Here is a 19,868-nt window from a genome sequence, read left to right as displayed (position 1 = left end):
CAGGGAATCGAATTGAAAACGTGCAGGACACTGGTGAAAACGAGTTCCCCAGCTACATGACGGCTTCACTGAAGATAGGGATGTTTGATATCAAACATCTCATTAGGATAAACCCACACTGATTCCAGTGATGGATTTACCAATGCAAGCCTCCAGAGGACACTTTAGAGGTCCCCCCTGAAAACCTATGAGTTTCTAGTGTGCTCCATTACTGATGTCTGCCAGCCTGCCACCTGAGATTTTGTTCTGACCGCCTAGGGTGAGAGCCTTTAGTTCTCAGGAGACCCAGAACTAAAGCCTTTCCGGTAAGAGGGTGTAACATCCCCTCTCACAGTATGACCTGCTGAATAGCCTCCGTGGGGCGGCATGCTTCATAGAGCTGCCGCCTTTGGAATGCGATCTGCTTTCCCTAATGGGAGAGGGAGCCGGCCCCTTTGTCTAGAGCCCACTTGGCACCTGTACAAGCGGGAACATTAGCTAGTCGGGTATTTCTACCCCTTAAGGTGGGTTAAACGGAGGTGGACACTATTTTTCAGAAGTAGCCATCTGTGTGATGGCATACTTAGGTATTCTGGGACAGGGTTATGCCAGGACGTGGTGTAATGCAGCGTTGTGAATGGTTTTGAGCGTCTCGGTTGGATGATCAACCAGGGAATGAGGCCTGGGGTTGTTCTCCACGTAGGCTGTATTGCAGCCTGCATGGAGAAGAGAAAAGTGGGCATGACTGGTTAGGGCGGCCCGAGAGGGCCAACCAAACAGTCATTGCGCACTTAGGACTGGGCAAACCACTCCTCCCCTGCCTTGCTTCAAAGCAGAGCAGCACCCGCCCACCACCCGCAAAAGAGGCAGGAAACATAAAATGATAATAACTCTAAGTTATTATCATTTTATGTTTCTTCTTCCTAGCACTGCTTAAAAGCAGTGGGGCGGCGCTTCTCTGCCATAGCGGAAGAGCCGCCCCTGCTTGTGTTAGGCTAAGCCTAAAGCTGCTCAACCACACTACCCCCTAACAGAGCACTTTGGGATTGTTATAGCAAGCCCCTATCCACTCATAAGGGAACACCTGGCCTCTTTACATGGTATAATAACTTACTGATATATCACATAAAGACCCAGTTTCCTAAACTGGTGTCCCACAAAAATACATTGAAATATGTACTGTATAAAGCCAATGATATTAGCGTAAACTCATTCAATAATGTATATTATCCCTCAAACCACCTTATCATATTCACTGTCACAAAAAAGAAGGCAGCCACTACGCTCCTTATACTATTGCTGGCACATGAAAGCACATGTCAAATGTCTGAAACTCAACCAAGTGTGATTACCACTCAATGTCAAGTTGGCACCAAATTGTCCAAGTGACCTAACAGCATTAGGCACTGCCTACCCATTGCGAGCTCAAGTGAGAATGCTCCCTAATACTATATAATCCGTAGCTGAACTATGAGCATTATCTGAAAATAAATAACAAAAAGCCATGCCACTGGTGAAGATCTGAAGATTGTATGTTAATTGAGGGCTCAGATACAAAAGTCCAGCGTGGATCTTCCATCTCTGCGACATAACAACCTAAAGAGAGTCATGATAGTGGAATGGAATGAAGCAATGGGTTTTATTATCTTTCGTGGCACTAAACGGACCCTTGACACGGTCCCAAAAAAGAAGTAGGAAGGCATTAAGAAAGAAATGTTCCAAGTCAGTATTGTTCTTGACTTGCCCCTTCCTCCGAAGCTTACCCACTGCTGTTAAATACCCATCTGCCCAAATATTTCCTACATTAAAATATCTAAAGGTTTGTGGAATTTGTGACAAATATTTGTATAGAAGCTTTATTTCCTTTTACTACCCTAGTGGCAACTATTCTTTACATTTCTAATTCCTGTTTGCTTTTTTACATCCATTGACTCTTTCGCTGGCCCCTCAAGTCATCTACTGGGTTTTACCCTAAATTCATGGATGATGCAATTGTTGGTAGTGCAAATGGTATGCCCATTTTGTCACTGTTAACCTAGTATTTTACGTTTGTGGTTTCTTCTTTACTTTTACTTCAAAGAGTGGAATGGCTTAAGAGTGCAGAATTAAACTTGGACATAGGAGCTGGTGGATTAAGATGACAAGTTTAGAACAACTCAGATATAATGGACAAAGCCGCCAAATCCCAAACATTACTGAAAGTGGAAAAACTTACTTTGACAAAGCTCATTCGGATGGTGCACATTTTAGTTAACTCATAGACAACTTCGAATCCCTGGTTAACCGACTGAGCGAGCAACTGCGCGAAGAGTTGGTTGTTGAAAATCTTCAGGCTGCAGCCGGTGGGTATCTTACAGACGGTGGCTGGGTGGAAACCATGCTGATAGTTGCAGTTGCGGCTCTGAACAAAAATACTGCTGTCACTCACACACTCCGCATAAACCTCTCCTCCAACATAATACAGATGAACGCCTGTAAACAGTACACAAAAGGTTACATTTTAATGCGGTAATGTGCCTGTAGACCTTTGCAGACTTCTGTAGGCACTCTGAAATGTTACTCCAATGCTTTAAATAACCTACTAACAGGAGTCCTTTTATGTTGGTTTTATTTCAGTAAATGAAACTATACCCAATAAAATTGTGAGGCCCATGATGTCCACACATGCAGATCATGAGGCGAATAATAGCATACTGTCATATTATCACTTAAAAAATACATTTCAACAATAGCTGTGGAAATCATTTATTATGGACAGACTGCGGGTGACTCCTCCAGTATATGCAGGTTCTTGATGAGGTTCTGTGCACTTCGTATGATGGCTAAATCATGCCTACTTGTATTACTCGACCTCCTAACTATTACACACATCTAAATGCGCTCAGTACAAAACTAGGGATGAGTATCTCAAACAAGAATTCCCATGGCAAGTTCTGAGCATGTGGAAGCTGCTAAAGGAGGATGTAAGGGTATCCTCCTCACGTATAATGCTCAAGAAATCCTCAAAACATACTACTTCAAAACATCCCCCAACCACGACTAACTTTATAAGATGTATGCTCCCCAAGCTAAGCTTGGTCCTATTTCTCTTGTTCTCTGAAGCACAACATTTCCTCTTGGTTACATCCTCGATAGTAAATGAAAGACGTAAAATAAAATAAAAATGTTTGAATCCAGTTCTTTGATCTCAGTGTGAAGGTTGTTGTAAATAAATGTAGGTCTACATTTAGAGGTACGTGTTAAAAAAAATATCACTTCTAGTTCATTAATGTGAGGTCCATGAGACAGAATTAAACAGCACTGAAGCACAGTGAACCCATTTCCTGGCAAGTCTCAATCTAGTACGTAATATGGGTAGTAGGTCACTTTTTTAGCTTCAAACCCACATGATCAATATGTTAAGTAGAACTCTGACCACCGAACAAAAATGTCCTCACCATCTCCTTATACTTGACCCCTGGCATTGCCGTGTCTCTAATAGTCAATAATTCATCTTTTTCATGGAAGTGGAAGGAGTAGTTTCTGTCCTGTAACTCCAGTTCTGTAGTAGGGGTATCTCTGTTATAGTCATAATCTAGTGAATAGTCCCGCCCATGTGCGTGGACCCCGGAGCAATCAAAATAATCTCTTAAGTCGTCAAACAATGCAGACCTGCAAAGACACTTAAGAGAGCAGTTAAAGACATATAATGCAGCCTATATCCACAGGCTACACTGTCCAGTACTTCAACTAGAAATTCCACCAAAAACCCACAAACAGGAGGAGCTACGGTCGCAACCAGGATGGCCGCATAGGCTCCGCAGACCTCCGTCCCCCCGCCGGATCATTCTGACTCAAATCCTGAATTTCCATCCTGCCTCCGGATGTGTGAACCATTGTGTTCCATTTTGGCGCAATCCCGGGACTTTTTCCAGCTTTCTAGACAAAGTTACGTCGAGTTTTAATTTTGGGCCTACACCAGCTTGTGAGCCGGGGACTCGAGTACTGGCCCAGCCGGGTTCCAGTTGAATAACAACGGCCGTTGGTGATCATCAGGGTCCGGTCCTTGGATGTGGGAAAACATTTTCGAGCCCGATTTTGACGGCGGTTGTTCCTCTTGCATACAATCGATGGAGGGTTGACGAGGCACACCAGTGCGCCGAGGGTGTGGGTCCCTTGCCCGGAGACCCGGTCTGACCCCCGCCGGTGTTTTCCGGGTCGGGCTCTACGCTTGGCACCGGAACCTGAGCTGCGACTTTGGTAAATCCTCGGTCTCCCTCCGTGACAGTCCGTCCCAGAATCAATCGATTCCCCCGGGGTAGAGCGGGCCTCGGGGGGACGCAACCATGGTTATCTCGGGACAGGATTCCGTGGGACGGGCTGAGTCTGAACCGTCGATACGATCTGTATTGGTAGCGCTCTGGGCCTTTCATTCCCAGGTGGAGTCCATTGTCCGGAAATCGATTGCGACTGCACACGGACTCGGACAAGTGGGACCGGACCCTACAACGTCTCAATATCCTGATCTGTCCATATCACCCAAGGCAATCCCCGTAGCAGCGATGGCCGCCCGAGCCACGAGAGGTGTCGGAGCTTCATTCTAAAGTGATGGCCGATGATCGGGTACTCGACGTGCCTTGTGGATCGCCAAGCCCTTCAACATCACCTTCCGAGCTGGTTCTCATTGTTGCCCCCCTTCCAGACGCTCGTGCTCGGCACAATCTGTGGAATGGTTCGGTGTCTTATCCCTCTTCGAAGTCTTCAATATCCTTCCAGGGACAAAGGCGCAGAATGCTTATGTCACTGAGGGTCCACGTTGTCACCATTGGAACTTCTAGGGACCTTATAACTTTGCCTCGACCCACATGGAACTTTCCTGGACCATTCTCACATTTTGATTATCCTGCGGAAGATACTGTCTGTTTGGAAGGGGCCCGTATGATTGACCGGAAGGGTCAAGGATGAGACTGACTGTCGCGGTTTGGCACCACAGATTTTTGAACTGGGTTCAGTTGCCATTATGTCGGCGGGAGGCAGGGTGGTGTTTACTGTTCCCCCTATCTCGTTTTTATCTATGCTTGCCTATAGAGTTCTGTGTCTAATATGGGGGTGCTTGGTTCTGGCGGGGTGAGGGGTGGCCGGGGGCCCGTATTGAGATGCTTCTCCTCCACTTTTTTCTTACTTTTAGGGATTAGTTAGCTGGGGCGACAGGCACACTGCTAGTGGGGTTAGGCTGTAGCCATCTGCAGGGGTGCAGGGTGTGGGGATGGGGTATTTTTTTTTTGTTTTCTCTTATATTTTTGTTTCTATGGCCTTTTTCTTTTCCTTCCTTTCCTTTCTTCTTATGCGAGAGGTGGGTGAATTATCCTGAGCTGCGCTGTTTCACATATCTGGGTCTCATGGGCTTATTTAATTATCCTGATTTTGTGGGTGGACAGGCCCTGAAGGCCTCAGCCTAGCGGGGTGGTGGATTGTTATGTTATTGCTCCTGCCAAATTTTCGCTAGTGTTGATGTCTTGTAATTGTTTAATTGCTATGTATCGCTTCAGTTTTTTTCGCCTGTTTCCCACCGTAATGTGTGTCGTTGTATGATACCAGATATGTCCACTTCTTACTCTTGCTTTTCTTCAACTAATAAAAATATATATAAAAAAAAAAAACACAAACAGCACAGCCTGTCCAGTGTTCTCCGGAGAAAAACCTTCCCCTATCAGCAAAAGAAATCAGAGAAAGTAGTGGACAGACAAGCCCCATAGGCTGCCATTATGTGGATCAGAACAGGATACTGTGCCTTTAAGAGAACCTTCCAGAACTCTCTCAGTATCCCAGAATGCACAGCAGGTCCCTTTTACTTCCAGTTCTTTTTGAAGGCGTAACACGCCAGACCTGTAGCATTCCTTACATGAATATCTTTCTCCACCGGGGAGGAGGGCGGGCGCTTATGACTATAACAGAGTAACCCCTACTACAGAACTGGAGTTACAGGACAGAAACTACTCCTTCTGTAGTAGGGGATCTCTGTGTATAGTCAAAATCGAGTGAATAGAATGGCACGCCCATCCCCACACCAAAGCGGCGGTGGAGAGAAGAAAAATAACACCACTACTGTGCGAACAGATTTCGCAGCGAAGCCTGCCCAACCTGAGCATCTGCCCTGGCATCAGTGTCCAGACAGTAATGCTTAGCAAAGGTATGGACCGACTTCCAAGTGGCCGCCTTGCAGATTTCTGCAATTGGAACATTACGGAGCAAAGCAGTCGTGGCAGCTTTGCCCCTGGTGGAATGAGCCTTAGGTTTACCCCCTAAGGTCTTGTTAGCCTTCTGGTAACACAATTGTATACAGGACACGATCCACCTCGAGATGGACTGTTTTGAGGTAGCAAGACCGGTCCTGACTGATCCATAGTTGATAAACAATTGGTCTGACCTACGAATATCTTTGGTTTTATCCAGATAAAATTTCAACACTCTCCTAACATCCAGGGAATGCAGAGACCTTTCCGCTGGAGACGAAGGGTTCTGAAAAAACGTAGATAAAGTTATGGTCTGGTTAACATGGAAATCAGAAATAACCATAGGAAGAAATTTAGGGTGAGTACGCATAACAACCTTAGCAGCATGAAATACAGTATAAGGTTCTTGGCAACACAACGCCTGAATTTCACTCACCCTACGGGCCGATGTGATGGCCACGAGGAACGCCGCCTTCCAGGATAGGAGGTGCTGCAACAAAGCCTTATGAATAGGTTCAAAAGGCTCCTTCATCAATCTGGACAGCACCACATTCAATTCCCATGAAGGCGAAGGAAGCCGGACAGGAGGAAACACTTTCTTCAAGCCTTCCAAAAAATCCTTGATCACAGGGATCTGGAAGAAGGAAGTCTGTGAAGGGCATTTCCTGTAGGCGGTCAGTGCAGCGAGATGAACCTTAATGGAATGGAAATTAAGGCCAGACTGCGCCAAATGTAGAAGATACGGAAGGATGACATCTTCCTTACATGTCGTTGGATCATAGTTCTTGCACCAGATGCAGAATCTCTTCCACTTGTAAGCATATGAAGTCCTAGTGGAAGGTCGCTTAGCTTCCTTCAATATGTCCATTCTGGTAGATTCAAATGGCCATATTGCACTATCTCAGGAGCCATGCCGCCAAACTCAAAGACGAGAGGTTGGGGTGCACCATTTGCCCCCCGAACTTCGTGAGAAGGTCCGCCCTGCACGGCAGCCGTATGTGAGGAAGGAGGGACTGGTGAAGCAGGTCCGTGAACCACCACTGCCTGGGCCATTCCGGGGCAATCAGTATCACCCGCGCCCTGGACTGGGATAGCTTGATGAGCACCGCCGGAATCAGGGGAATGGGTGGAAAAGTGTACAGAAAGCTGTGCGACCAGTTGATCCATAGCGCATTCCCCAGTGTCCCCTGCTGGTAGTACCTGGAGGCGAAGTCTCGGCATTTGCTGTTTTCGGCGGTGGCGAACAGATCTACGTCTGGAGTCCCCCACCTTGCGAAGACTTCTCCTAGTACTTCATCGTTTATGACCCATTCATGGTTTTCCTGAATCAGTCTGCTCAGTGCGTCCGCCTGAACATTCTGCACACTTGGTAGATGGGTAGCCGTTATCGTCAGTCCTCTGGTTAGAAGCCAGTGCCAGATCGCCTGCGCCTCCTGCGACAGAGTGCGCGATCTCGAGCCCCCCTGCTTGTTGTTAATACATCGTGGTTGTATTGTCCGTCTGTACAAGCAGAGAGTTGGTCTGGAAGGACGGATGAAAGGCCTTCAGTGCCAAGTGAACAGCTCTGAGTTCTAGGAAATTGATGTGATACGTGGACTCCATTGGGGACCACGTGCCTTGTATCTGTAAGTCTCCAGAGTGCGCCCCCCAGCCGTGAAGAGACGCATCCGTCACGATAATCTGTGTGGGAATGTCCTTGTGGAAGGGAACCCCTCTGAGGAGATTCGCCGCTGAACACCACCACTTCAGAGACTGAAGAGCATGCAGAGACAGTTGTATCTTGTCGTCCCAAGATCCTTTCCTCTGATCCTCCAAGCACTCCTGCAATGGGCTCATGTGCAGCCGAGCATGTGGCGTGAGGAAGATACAAGAGGCCATTGCCCCCAGTAGAGAAAACACCATCCTCACTGTTGTAGATGGGGCGTTCATAAGAGCCTGAGCCTTCCGAAGGAGTGATAACCGTCTCTCCTCCGAAGGAGACACGCTTGCTGACAGCGTATTGATGGAGGCTCCCAAGTACTGTATGCACTGGACCGGAGTCGGGATAGACTTGGACATGTTGATGTGCAACCCCAGCTTGTTCAAGAGAACGCACGCCTTCTGGAAGTGCGCTTGAGCTTCAGAGAAGGAGGAGGCCTTGATCAACCAATCGTCCAGGTATGGGTAGACAAACACCTTGTTCTTCCTCAGGTGTGCAGCTACCACTGCCATGCACTTCGAGAACGTTCTGGGCGCAGACTTCAACCCGAATGGTAGTACTGTGTACTGATAATAATTGGTGCCGACTTGGAATCGCAGGAACTTCCTGTGTTTGTGTGCAATGTGCACATGGAAGTAAGCATCCTGTAGGTCTATAGCACACAGCCAGTCTCCCTGTTGCAGCTGAGGATAAATCTGATCAACAACAGCATGCAAAATTTCTCTCTGCGAATCCACTTGTTTGCTTGTCGCGAATCCAGAATGGCCTGAACTCGTTCCTGTCCTTCTTGCGAACCAGAAAGAACCGTGAGTACAGACCTCTTCCCCTTTGAGACAGAGGTACGTCTTCTATCGCCCTTTTCCTTAACAGGGTATCGGCCTCCGCCTGCAGCTCGCGCAGTTGAAACTGTGAGCTGACCGGTGGAATCGATGGAGGCGGGCTGGTGAACCGAAGACTGTATCCATTGCAAACAATATTCAGCACCCACTTGTCCTGAGTAATTTTTCTCCACTCTGCCAGAAAAAATTGAATGCTTCCCACCATCGGAGTGGGTAACGGATGGAGGGGAAGTAACCGCTCAGGGCCTAGACCCGGCCGGGCCTTTGTTCGCTGCTGCGGACTGCTGGCCGCCTCTGCCCTTCTGGCGCTTCTGGAAGGGCCTCCGGAACTGCTGCTGCTGCTGCTGTTGTTGCTGCTGTCCCAAAGCTTGTCCTTGCCCTCTGCCCTGCACCCCGAACCGTCTCTGGAACGGGCGGTAGGTCTGCTTCTCCTTGGGCTTCTCCAACCCGACAGCCGTCAGGGTCTCGGCCTCTGCTTTCATGCGGGCCATTTAGTCATCCGCATGCTTGCCAAACAGGGTTTCCCCCGAGAAAGGCAGGTTGGCCACCCGCTGTTGAGCCTCTGGCTTGAGGGATGTAAGGCGAAGCCACGCGTGGCGCCGTAGGTTGATACCATGGCAGTACCCATGCGCCGCCAAAAGAGACACAACAGCAGCCGCGCTGATGAGTTGGTTAGACACCAACATCCCCTCATTCAGGATCTCCTGAAAGTCTTCCCGCTTCTCTTGAGGAAGGGGCTCCGCGAATTGCTGGAGGGACTCCCATAGGGCTTGATCGGATCGCCCTAGCAAAGCCTCTGCACTGGCCGCCTTCATTGTAGTAGAAGCTGTCCCACAGAGCTTCCTGCCAGCCGAGTCTATCCAGCGGCTCTCCTTATCAGGAGGCACCGTAGACGATGGGGTGGTGGCGTGCTGCTTCATGCCGCCGTCACTAAGACAGAGTCCGGTGTAGGATCCATCCTAAGAAACGCCGGGTCAGCCTCCGGAGCCCGGTACTTCTTGAGGAGCCTGGAGGGGGCCGTCTTCGTTACCGCCGGAGTGAGAAACAATTCCTCGGCGGGTTCCACCAATCCTGGCACTAGAGGCAGCAAGGGCCGAGACAGGTGCTTTTTATGCAGCGTCTCGAAAATCACGGACGTCGTGGGCGTAGGCACCGTCACTGTAATGCCCAACTTAGCTGCACCCCTCAGCAGAACATCTTGAAAGGAGACGATGTCGTCTACAGGCGACACCCTCATCCCCGGGGATTTGAATTTAAATTGAATTTAATTTAATTTGAATTTAAAAGCATTTATTTAGCGCGCTTATACCCAGCGGTTTCATGGCGCTATAGGAGCTGCTACTAGCAACAGCAGCAAGAGGGGCAGGTTAGGCAGCGAAAGCTCTGGAAAAAAGGAAGGTTTTCAGATTCTTCCGGAACTCCAAATAGGAGGTTGCGGATCTGAGTGTCATGGGGAGGGAGTTCCAGAAGACAGGTGCAAGGACCGCAAATTTCGCCCCACCTGCTTTCTTTTTCTTAAAGCGAGGTGTGACCAGGAGTGCCATGTGGGTAGAGCGGAGTTCTCTGCCCGGCAGGTAGGGTTTGATGGCTGAGCATATAAACTCGGGGGCAGTGCCCATCCTAGCCTGGAAGGTGAGGCAACCTAGTTTAAATAAGGCCCGCTCCCTCACAGGTAGCCAGTGCAATGATTTCAGCAGTGGGGTTGCTCGATGGAATTTGGGCAGCCCATGGATCAGGCGAGCAGCCTGATTTTGCACTAGCTGCAATCGGTGTATGGCATAGGCCGGTGCGCCGTTATAGATTATGTTCCCATAATCAAGGCGCGAGAGCACCATTGCCATCACAATTATTTTCAGTGCCGGGAGGGAGAAGAAGCGAGATATCTTCCTAATTATCCGGAGGGAAAAAAAGCATGAGGAAACCACCGAACTGACCTGGGGGTTTACAGATAGTTGGGAATTGAGAAAGATCCCAAGGGTTTTAACTTTAGGAACCGGGAGGGGGGGGACACCAAGTGAAGGGGTCCAAAACGAGGGGGACCAGGGGCTGCAACTACCTCCTGTCAAGACCAGCTCTGTCTTGTCAGGGTTGAGTTTAAGGTGGTTGCAGTTCATCCAATCTTGGATGAATAACATAACGGTTTGAAAATTCTGAACAGAGGAGGGGGAGTGAGAGAGATTAAAGATAAGCTGGAGGTCATCGGCGTAATTAAACACCGTGACCTCGAGCTGCTGCAATGAAAAAATAAGGGGATAGATGTATAAATTAAACAAAAGAGGGGATAAGGAAGAGCCCTGAGGGACGCCGCACTCCACCTTTCGTGAGGAGGCAGTAAAACCAGCAAGATGAACAGCCTGTGCCCTGTCACACAGGAAGGAATTGAGCCAGGAGAGGGCAGAGCCCTCTATGCCCGCCGCCCTGACACGAGTGAGAAGAATGGAATGATCCACCGTGTCAAAAGCGGCGGACAGGTCCAAGAGAACAAGGGCTTGCGGGAGGTTGATGTCAATACCCTCGCGGAGTCCATCCATCACTGAGATCACTACCTTCTCTGTGGAGTGTAGAGGTCGGAAGCCCGCCTGGCAAGGGGAGAGGCAATGATTTGCCTCCACATAAGTGCTCAGGGTACTCGTGACGTGGGTTTCTAAGACCTTTCCCAAATAGGGCAAGAGGGAGATGGGGCGGTAATTAGCTGGGGACAAGGGATCAGCGCCAGTTTTTTTTAAGATCGGGATGATGACTGCTGATTTGTGAGAGGAGGGAACCACACCATTGCTTAGTGAGTCGTTAAGAAACGTGAGGGGAGGGGTAGGACAGGCCGAGAAGATCTCTCTTAAAACATGGGCGGGACCAAAATCCAAGGGGGAGCCCGACTTCACCTGTTGAAGCAGAGGGAGGAGTGAGTCCTTGGTCAGCAGAGGAATGCTAGCCAGTTTGGAAGTAGAGGGGGGAGGGGGCGGGTTAACAAAGGTTAGCGAAGGAGGTGGTATATTAATTTTTATCTGTGCGACCTTCTCGATGAAAAATTCATTTAGCGAATCGCAGAGATGTTGAGAGGGAGGGACTGTTGTCGTGACTCTATCGGATGCTGCCAATTCATGGACGGTAGCAAAGATCTCTTTGGATTGGGACTCTGCCGCTAAAATCCTTCCTGAGTAGTATTCTGTCTTAGCCTCAAGAATGCCTTTTTTGTAAGTCTGTAAGGCAGAATGGTATGCGGATTTCAGTAAAGGGCTATAGGCTCTCCTCCAAGCTCTCTCAGCTCTCCGTGCAGCTAGTTTTTTCACCTTAAGGTCAGAGTGGAACCACCTATTAGCTGCATGGGCTCGCTTAACCGTAATCCGCCTCAGGGGAGCGAATTCGTCGCCCGATTGAATCAGCCAATTATTGATGGATTCCAATTGGTCTGAGGCTGCAAGGCCTGAGAGGTCAGGGCTGGACTCGGACAAGGACGAGCAGAGGGACGGCATATCGGCTTTGCCCCATTTCCTGATCCAGGTGTTCTTGGGGAGCAGGGGCTTAACCTCAGGGGATAGTGCAAGGGAAAAGGAAATGAGAGAATGGTCCGACCAAGGGCAGGGAGAGATGGTGGGGGGCGTTGTAGGGACATTTAGGGCCCAGATTTGGTCCAGTGCATGACCATGAATATGAGTGGGGCTATGAATGTGAGGTACAAAGTTGAGGCTAATCATGAGGTCATTGAAATCCTTGGAGTAAGAGGTTTCGGCGGGGTCGTTAGGCCAATAATTAAAGTCCCCTAGGACTAAGACTGACGAATTATTTATCGCCAGAGTAGCCAGGAGATCTTGAAAACTAGGAATGAAAGATGAAGTGAGTTGAGGGGGGCGGTAGACAAGGACGCAGGTCAAAGGGGTTTGGTATGAGGTCGAGCGCGCTACCAAGTAGTCAACTTCAGGGATCATAGGAGAGGGAAGGATCTGAAAGTGCAAGTCAGCACGAGCTATCAAGGCTACTCCTCCGCCCGTCTTGCCCTCAGGCCGATCCGCTCGGATGGCAGAATGTGAAGGGGGCAATGCAGCTAGAACATTGGGCAGGGAGTCCGCTCTGAACCAGGTCTCGGTTAAAAACAAGAGATCAGGTTCATGCGTGTCAATATAATCAAATAGCTCGTACTGGTGTTGAACAGCTGACCGGGTGTTAAGTAGGGCAGCCGAGATGTTAAATACCGGTATTTGAGGATTGAAGGAAGGGGGTGGGGTGGGGGGTAGGGTAGAAGGCAAAAGTGTCAACTGGGTAACAATCTCCGGAGGAGAACAAAGAGACGAAGTAAACAAACCAAGGGAGGTCACACGATTGAATACAGTGAGAGGAATGGTACCAGGGGTCCAGTAGGAGCAAAGCTGTGATGGAGTGTATCTAATCAGCTGAGCAGAGTGGGGTGCCCCTAGCCCCGGTCGGCCGCGGACGGGCGCAGACGGGCTCGACTTTGGCGCAACTTCGGCGCGAAGTCGGCGCTCCCGCTGCGCTCGTCCGCTGCGCTTCCACCAGGTCGCCATTATATCCAAAAGGGAAGTGAGCCACTAGACCGCTGACCTGCGCGAGGGAGAGGCAGGGCAGAAGTGGGGTAGGGCAGGAAGTGGTGCTGGATGTTGCGACCCTTCGCACAAACGGCACAATGCCGGGGCGGAACGGGGTCCAGAGCAGAGGAGATAGGTAAGACAAGCCCCAGCCCAATAGTTTATAGAATACAGATGCACAAATGCGCGTTAGCGCTGGGTAACAGTTTCAGAGATTAAAAACAATGCAGCTAGTAATCAGCTGTCGAAAAGAATTTAAAACGAACTACAGCGCCGTGACACGCCAGCAGCCTCAATCGCCGCGCTAGGATTCCGACAAGGTCGGCGAGTAGTCCCTGGTCTCAGAGGAGTTTGTGCGGGATCTTGATCTGCGCCTCCCGTGACGCGATCTTGTCGACGACCGGTGGCGACTCCGCGATCTCCCCCTCCTGTCGAAGCGAGAACACGATCTCCACGGCTTCGGACGCTCCACAGGTCTCACCGGAGCAGGCGACTTTGGACGCTCCACAGGCCTCACCGGAGCTGGCGACTTCGGACGTTCCACAGGCCTCACAGGAGCAGGTGACTGCGGCCTGACCGGGCGCCTCGGTTGAGGGGTTCCCTTAGGAGGCGTTGGGTACCGGGGCAGCGAAGCCGTCCTAGGCGGAGGGAGTGGAGGCGGGGTTGGAGTCCGCGGAGGAGGGGCCCTGGGCAACGGAGGAGGCGGAGTAGGCATCCTCGGCTTAGGTGGTGTATATACCTCGGAGTACACAGAGCCCCGTGACTCCCTTTTCTTCTTGGGCGGAAGCGAGGGTGAGGCAGAGCCTATTGGCGCACGCCGCCGGCGAATACCAGCGGACCCGGAGGAACTCCTGGCGCCAGAACTCCTTCTGCGCTCCTTTGGCGTCGAAGATCGCGGCCTCGCCGGCGACCGTCGTTCCCTCGACGTCGTACGCCCTCGTCTCGACGGCGAACGCCTTTGCCTCGACGGCGAACGTCTCCATCTCGACGGCGAACGCCTCCTCGACGGCGAACGCCTCCTGTATGAAGAGCGTCTCCTCGACGCCGAACGTTTGCGAGACTTCGACGTCCTTCTCGACGTCAAAGATCCCCTCGACGACGACCTCCTCCTCTTCGGCGATGGCGAACGGCGGTGTCGTCTCGCCAGCGAGCGCCGACGCCGGTCCGCCTCTCGATGTCGATGACTCGGCGGCGACGATGAAGATATCGTCAACGGCGATTTCGACGGCGGTCTAGTCAGGTCCCTCGACGCCGAACGTCGACGTCGCCTCAACCCTGAGCCCTGGGGAGACGGGGAACAGACTGCTGTCATCCCTCTCGACGCCGTTGTCGGTGCAATCGACGCCGGCGGAGAACGGGGGCGTTTGCTGGTCTTCCTGCCCTTGGGGAGCCCCCCAGAGGCCTCAGCATGGGCAGACCCACCTTGTGCCTTCAGTCTTCTCTCTTCCAGGCCTTGGAGCCTGATCTTCATCCTGTCCCTCAGGGTTCTGCTGGTAAAGGGCTGGCAAATGTCGCACTCCTCAGGGGTATGAGATGAGGGAAGGCAGAGGATACACACCTCATGTGGGTCCGACTTGGCCTTCTTCCTCGAGCACTCAGGGCATTTGTCAAACAAAGCAGGCATTGTGACAAACCAAAGAGTGCAGAAAGACACACCAGGAAGAAATCACCAAAGTACTTCAAATAAAGCACTCAAAACACTTGAAAAGTGAAAGATTATGTAAAGACACTCTAAAAAGGGAGAGCTCAATGCTCCAGGGTCCTGCTTGCAGGAGCCGGAAAAAAGAACTGAAAGTAAAAGGGACCTGCTGTGCATTCTGGGATACTGAGAGAGTTCTGGAAGGTTCTCTTAAAGGCACAGTATCCTGTTCTGATCCACATATGACAGCCTATGGGGCTTGTCTGTCCACTACTTTCTCTATCATTTCAGAGACTTTTGCTGATAGGGGAAGGTTTTTCTCTGTGGAGAACACTGGACAGGCTGTGCTGTTTGTGGGTTTTTGGTGGAATTTCTAGTTGAAGTACTGGACAGTGTAGCCTGTGGATATAGGCTGCATTATATGTCTTTAAATTCTCTCTTAAGTGTCTTTGCAGGTCTGCATTGTTTGACGACTTAAGAGATTATTTTTGATTGCTCCGGGGTCCACGCACATGGGCGGGACTATTCACTAGATTATGACTATACAGAGAGATCCCCTACTACAGAAGACTCGTCTTTAGCATTCTATAATTTCTGATTGAGTTCTCTGGTACACACAATTACGTAAATCAGTAGGTCAGAGCATCTCCTGATCAAAGGTGCCAGGTGTGTCTGGGTGTGTACATTCACCAACGCAGTCCTATTATTACCAAAACCTGGATCACATGGAGATTTGCCTGAAAGTTAAAATGTCGCTGGATTATGGTCGAATGGGGAGTAACAGGCTCTAAGGAGCTCTTATTACACATATGCTTAACAAAATCTGTCTGTAGTGTCTCTTATAACATAACAATGTAGGCTTACATTCAGTTAACATATGGTAAAAAAAGCCTTCCTTGCATTGATCGGTTTGCCTAGTTGGCTGGCCTTCCATGTAAGCAGTGTTCTTTTGGAACCACACTGTACCCAATTCTCTTTAGGTCATTGGTCTTTGTGCTGTTTGCAGTCATTTTGAGGATTCTGCATTTTATTCGAGAAGAACGATTAGTAATGATCTGAGATACTGCAGGTTTCTGAATGTCTTGCATCCTCAAGAAAAATCCAAAGGTCGCCACTGGCTAGTTATAGTTAGGAACATGTTTCCATAGGAAATAGATTTTTTGTTTTGCTATTAACTTTAGAGCCATGTACGTCTTCACAAACTTTCCAAGAAAAAGTCCAATCCACCTCAGCTTCTTCCTGGAGAGTTTCGGAATGATCCATCAAGCAAGGGCCAAGAAAAATGATGGTTCCAAAACACCTGCCTGTCCTTGACGTCCAGCTCCTTATGACTCAGTTCATCTGCCAACATCAATTTCCTCTCCTCTATGGCCAATTTCCTTTGCTCTTTTTCCAAGGCCAGTCTCTTTTCCTCCATCTTGAGCTGGGCCATCTCCATCCTGTACTCTATCTCCGCCAGCTCCTCTGGGGACAGATTTCAAGTTGACACACTCGTCTTTGCATGGGAGGAGATTTCCAGTCTTAAGAGTAGGTTAGCCCCCTCCTAAACAGGTTGCTTTCCAAGACCATCGTGTATGAACTGCTTTGAGCCGTCCTCATCCTCTTGGTTATCTTTGGTGACTTGCAACTGGTGGGCCTCTACCCATGCCCTCAGGGCCTTTTGGAGTTCCACCTTCTTGGAGGGCAACCCAGTCTCTTGGCAAAATTCCTTGAGCTCAGCCAAAGTGTAGCACTCCTGGTTAGCAAGAACAAACTCTATCTTTGCTGTTGAGTCCACATATACAATCAGTCAAGTAACGTAAGAATGAATTTAGGAAAAGCAAAAAGGTCAATCAGTGAGAATTTAAAACTCAAATTGGTCGTAGGTATGGGATGTTAGTGTACGCCAATGTACATAAAATCACTGTATGGCACTGCAGAAACATAAGTCGTGATCCACACTGCAGATCACCAATGTTAGAAATTGGTATACTGGTTGACTGGGGTGTGAGCCTTTGTCAAGCAGTAACCACATTCCTAGCACCGGTAAGTCACAAGCAAACACCATATTAAACTATACAAAACTCCCTAGTAGCTTGGCACAGAGCAGCCAGGCTTAACTTACAGGCAATGTGTAAAGTATTTCTGCAACACTTCAAACAGTTAAACAGTGATAACACCACACAAAAAGGAACCCATACCAGGTTAGAACAATAGAGCTTAATTTAATAAATGGAACAAGATAAAAACAACAAAAATCGAATCAGTAGATCCGGAGATACTGAATAGTTTTAAGAGAAAATAGCAGCAAAGGCGTTAAGACCCAACAGTGGATATCAGGTTGCACCGAACAGGGACAAAGTCACAGGTTTTGCCCGACCGCGATGGAGCGTGGGCTGACTACAAGGACCCAGTTAGGCCTGCTGAACAGAGTACCTTCAATCCTGGCTTATGGGGCGTTGCGTGGATCTGGGTTAAAGATGCATCACGGAGCCGAGGCGATGTGTTGGTTCCGAGATGCTGAAGAGTCGAGGCTGCAAAGTGGTTCCATCATCGTCATTGAGGCTGCTGTTGAAGAGAGTTGCGAGGGCCTGAGCTGGGTATGCATCAGCTCCGATGGATCGACAGAGGCTGGCAGAGCACCTTAGGCCCACTTCCAAGGGTCCAGGGCTCACGTGGCATCACTTGGCAGGAAAGACTCACACATGGCAGAGTGCAGGTGCAGAGGCAAAGTTGTTGGAAGCCTGTTATGTCCCTGAGGCTTCAGTCAGGAGGACATCAAACTAGCCCTTGGAGTTACTCTGGGATCTGGGTCCAAGAGATTCAGTTCCAGTCCTTCTCACCCAGGCAAGAGGACAGCAGGCAACAGGTCAGCACAGTATAGCAAGAGTCCAACAGAGTGCAGTCCAGCACAGTGATAGTCCTTCAGCAGCAAAGCAGTCCTTTTTCCAGGCAGAGTATCTACAGGTCCAGAGGTGTACTGAAGTGATGGTGTCTGAGGTCCTTATGCCTTTAAACTGCACAGATGCCCTTGCCTTCCAGACTAACTACAGGGGGTTATGGAGCTCTTTGTATGGGGACAGGACACAGCCTACTCAGGTGTAAGAGAGGCTGGGACCAGCTCCTCACTCCCTCCCATCCTGCCAAGGATGGCCCATCCAGTCATACCTAAGTGAAGTGGTGTGGCTCACTGGTTAGAGGCGGCAGACCCGTAAGCAGAGGACGGCCTGGGACCAGGGTTCGATTCCCGACGCGGCAGGGTCGTGGACCAGGGTCAGCGGGCTCGATAATTCTCGCCTCGGTGCCTACTCCAGTCAGGGACCACACTCGGCAACTCTGGGCATTAGCTTGCCTCATTTTCACAACGGCCCCCCAGACCGCCAGGGATGCTTGGTCGCACCTTCGAGATACCCATTAGGGACCATCTCTCAGGGTGAGCCAGGACGGGTTCCCCAGCGGTCGAAGCACGGAGATACTCCTCCGGGAGTTGATTCTAGCGCTATATAAACCCACAATTAATTAATTAATTAATTAATTAATTAACTAAGCTCCCACTGTGTGTGGCTGTCTGGCCCAACTGCCAATTACACCCAGTCATGTGACGCATTATGGACATGGTAAAAGCAGCACAATAAAGTACATATGAATTTGGAATCTGTGCCCGACTGTTTGTGCAATGACGATCTCGAGATTGGATTTGATATATATATATATATATATATATATATATCTATCTATATATATATATATATATATATATATATATATATATATATATATAATTCATATATATAACTTCTGTATTCTGTAGGACGAGCTCCTTTTATATCCTCAACAGTGAGCAATGTCAGGAACTGGTGTTGGGAGCAGAAAGAAGTTGAGAGGGAACATACGTATTTGATATACATGTGAGATCTATAAACCATTTTTAGACAAGAACATGGAAGTTTTGCAGACTAAGGGGTAGATTTACAACTTCTGGTGCATCTCTGCAAATCAGCAGGGATGCGCCAGAACAGATGCGTCACTCAATACCCCCTTGCGCCACCACGGATGCGTCGTATTTACAAAGCGGCGCACCAAGGTGTAAGGAGGGGCAGATGCGTGACGCATCTTGTGGCGTACGGGTGGTGCACTGATGGAGTCGCGTCACAAGCACGACGCAACTCCTGCAATGCACAGGGGCTGCCCATACTTATCGTGGTGCATCACTCCTTACGCCTGTTTCAAGCAGGCGTAAGGATTTGAGCACAACATTTTTGTGCTCTATCACCTACAATGAGGTGTTTCCAACTCAGGAATCTCTCTAAGATCAAGATAAACCAAATGACAGTGAATAGGCGGCACTAAAGACTGTTGATTAACAAATGTAACCTTTCTCTTACCTTTTCCAATGTGCCTCCTGGTATTCTCTATCGTAGAGTTTCTGTTTACGTTTGACAGGAGTCCAAGGCAGAACCTGCTCTTGTTGTGCGAAGGGTCTGTGAATCCATCTATGAGCACACTGCGAGAGTTAGCCTGAAAGGTCTCTCCCACTCGGTTGTTAAGTTCATAATAAGCAACTGAACACCAGTGAAGGGGCTCTTCATAGCACACAGGCCGGAATTCTGCAGGAATTGAGAAAACAACATGCAGTCACATTCATTTGTAGTAACACTATTCATTCTTTAACCTCGAATAAGTTGTGTGCCATAAACATAAATTCCTCTGTTTCTTTGAGTATGAAAGTGCCATCCCTGCACTTAACGGATCATATCCTGTTCTTTTTTCAGATGATGAAAATAAGTCTCAATCTCCAAATATTTTAGCTGGTGTCCATCATATAGCATTCTGAATCTGGGCGCCCTTTCGTGCCGAACTGGGAAGGCTATTGAGCACTGTGTTAGATATGTGTTGGTGTTTGTTTGTGTCCAGTGCTCTAAATCGGCTTCCACTTCATTATTTTGAGAGGGAGAGTACCTGCACTTCTCAGCAGAGGTGCAA

At 49.2% G+C, this 19,868-nt stretch overlaps 1 protein-coding gene across 2 annotated transcripts in view; it reads right to left on the bottom strand.

Annotated features, from left to right (window-relative positions):
• The window catches only part of SMAD9 (SMAD family member 9), a 232,923-nt gene that overhangs the window by 61,015 nt on the left and 152,040 nt on the right, over positions 1-19,868 (bottom strand). For both annotated transcript variants that reach the window (XM_078657189.1, XM_078657190.1), the window contains 2 exons: positions 19,271-19,492; positions 2,195-2,451 (listed from right to left, as the gene is read on the bottom strand). In XM_078657189.1, the coding sequence (XP_078513315.1) occupies positions 2,195-2,451; positions 19,271-19,492 (479 nt within the window). The remainder of the gene's footprint in view (positions 1-2,194; positions 2,452-19,270; positions 19,493-19,868) is intronic.

The sequence above is a fragment of the Lissotriton helveticus genome, chromosome 8 (genome assembly GCF_964261635.1).
Source record: "Lissotriton helveticus chromosome 8, aLisHel1.1, whole genome shotgun sequence".
NCBI lineage: Eukaryota > Metazoa > Chordata > Amphibia > Caudata > Salamandridae > Lissotriton > Lissotriton helveticus.
The sequence above is the reverse complement of the archived record's forward strand: the minus strand, read 5'-3'. Positions and strand labels throughout refer to the sequence as shown.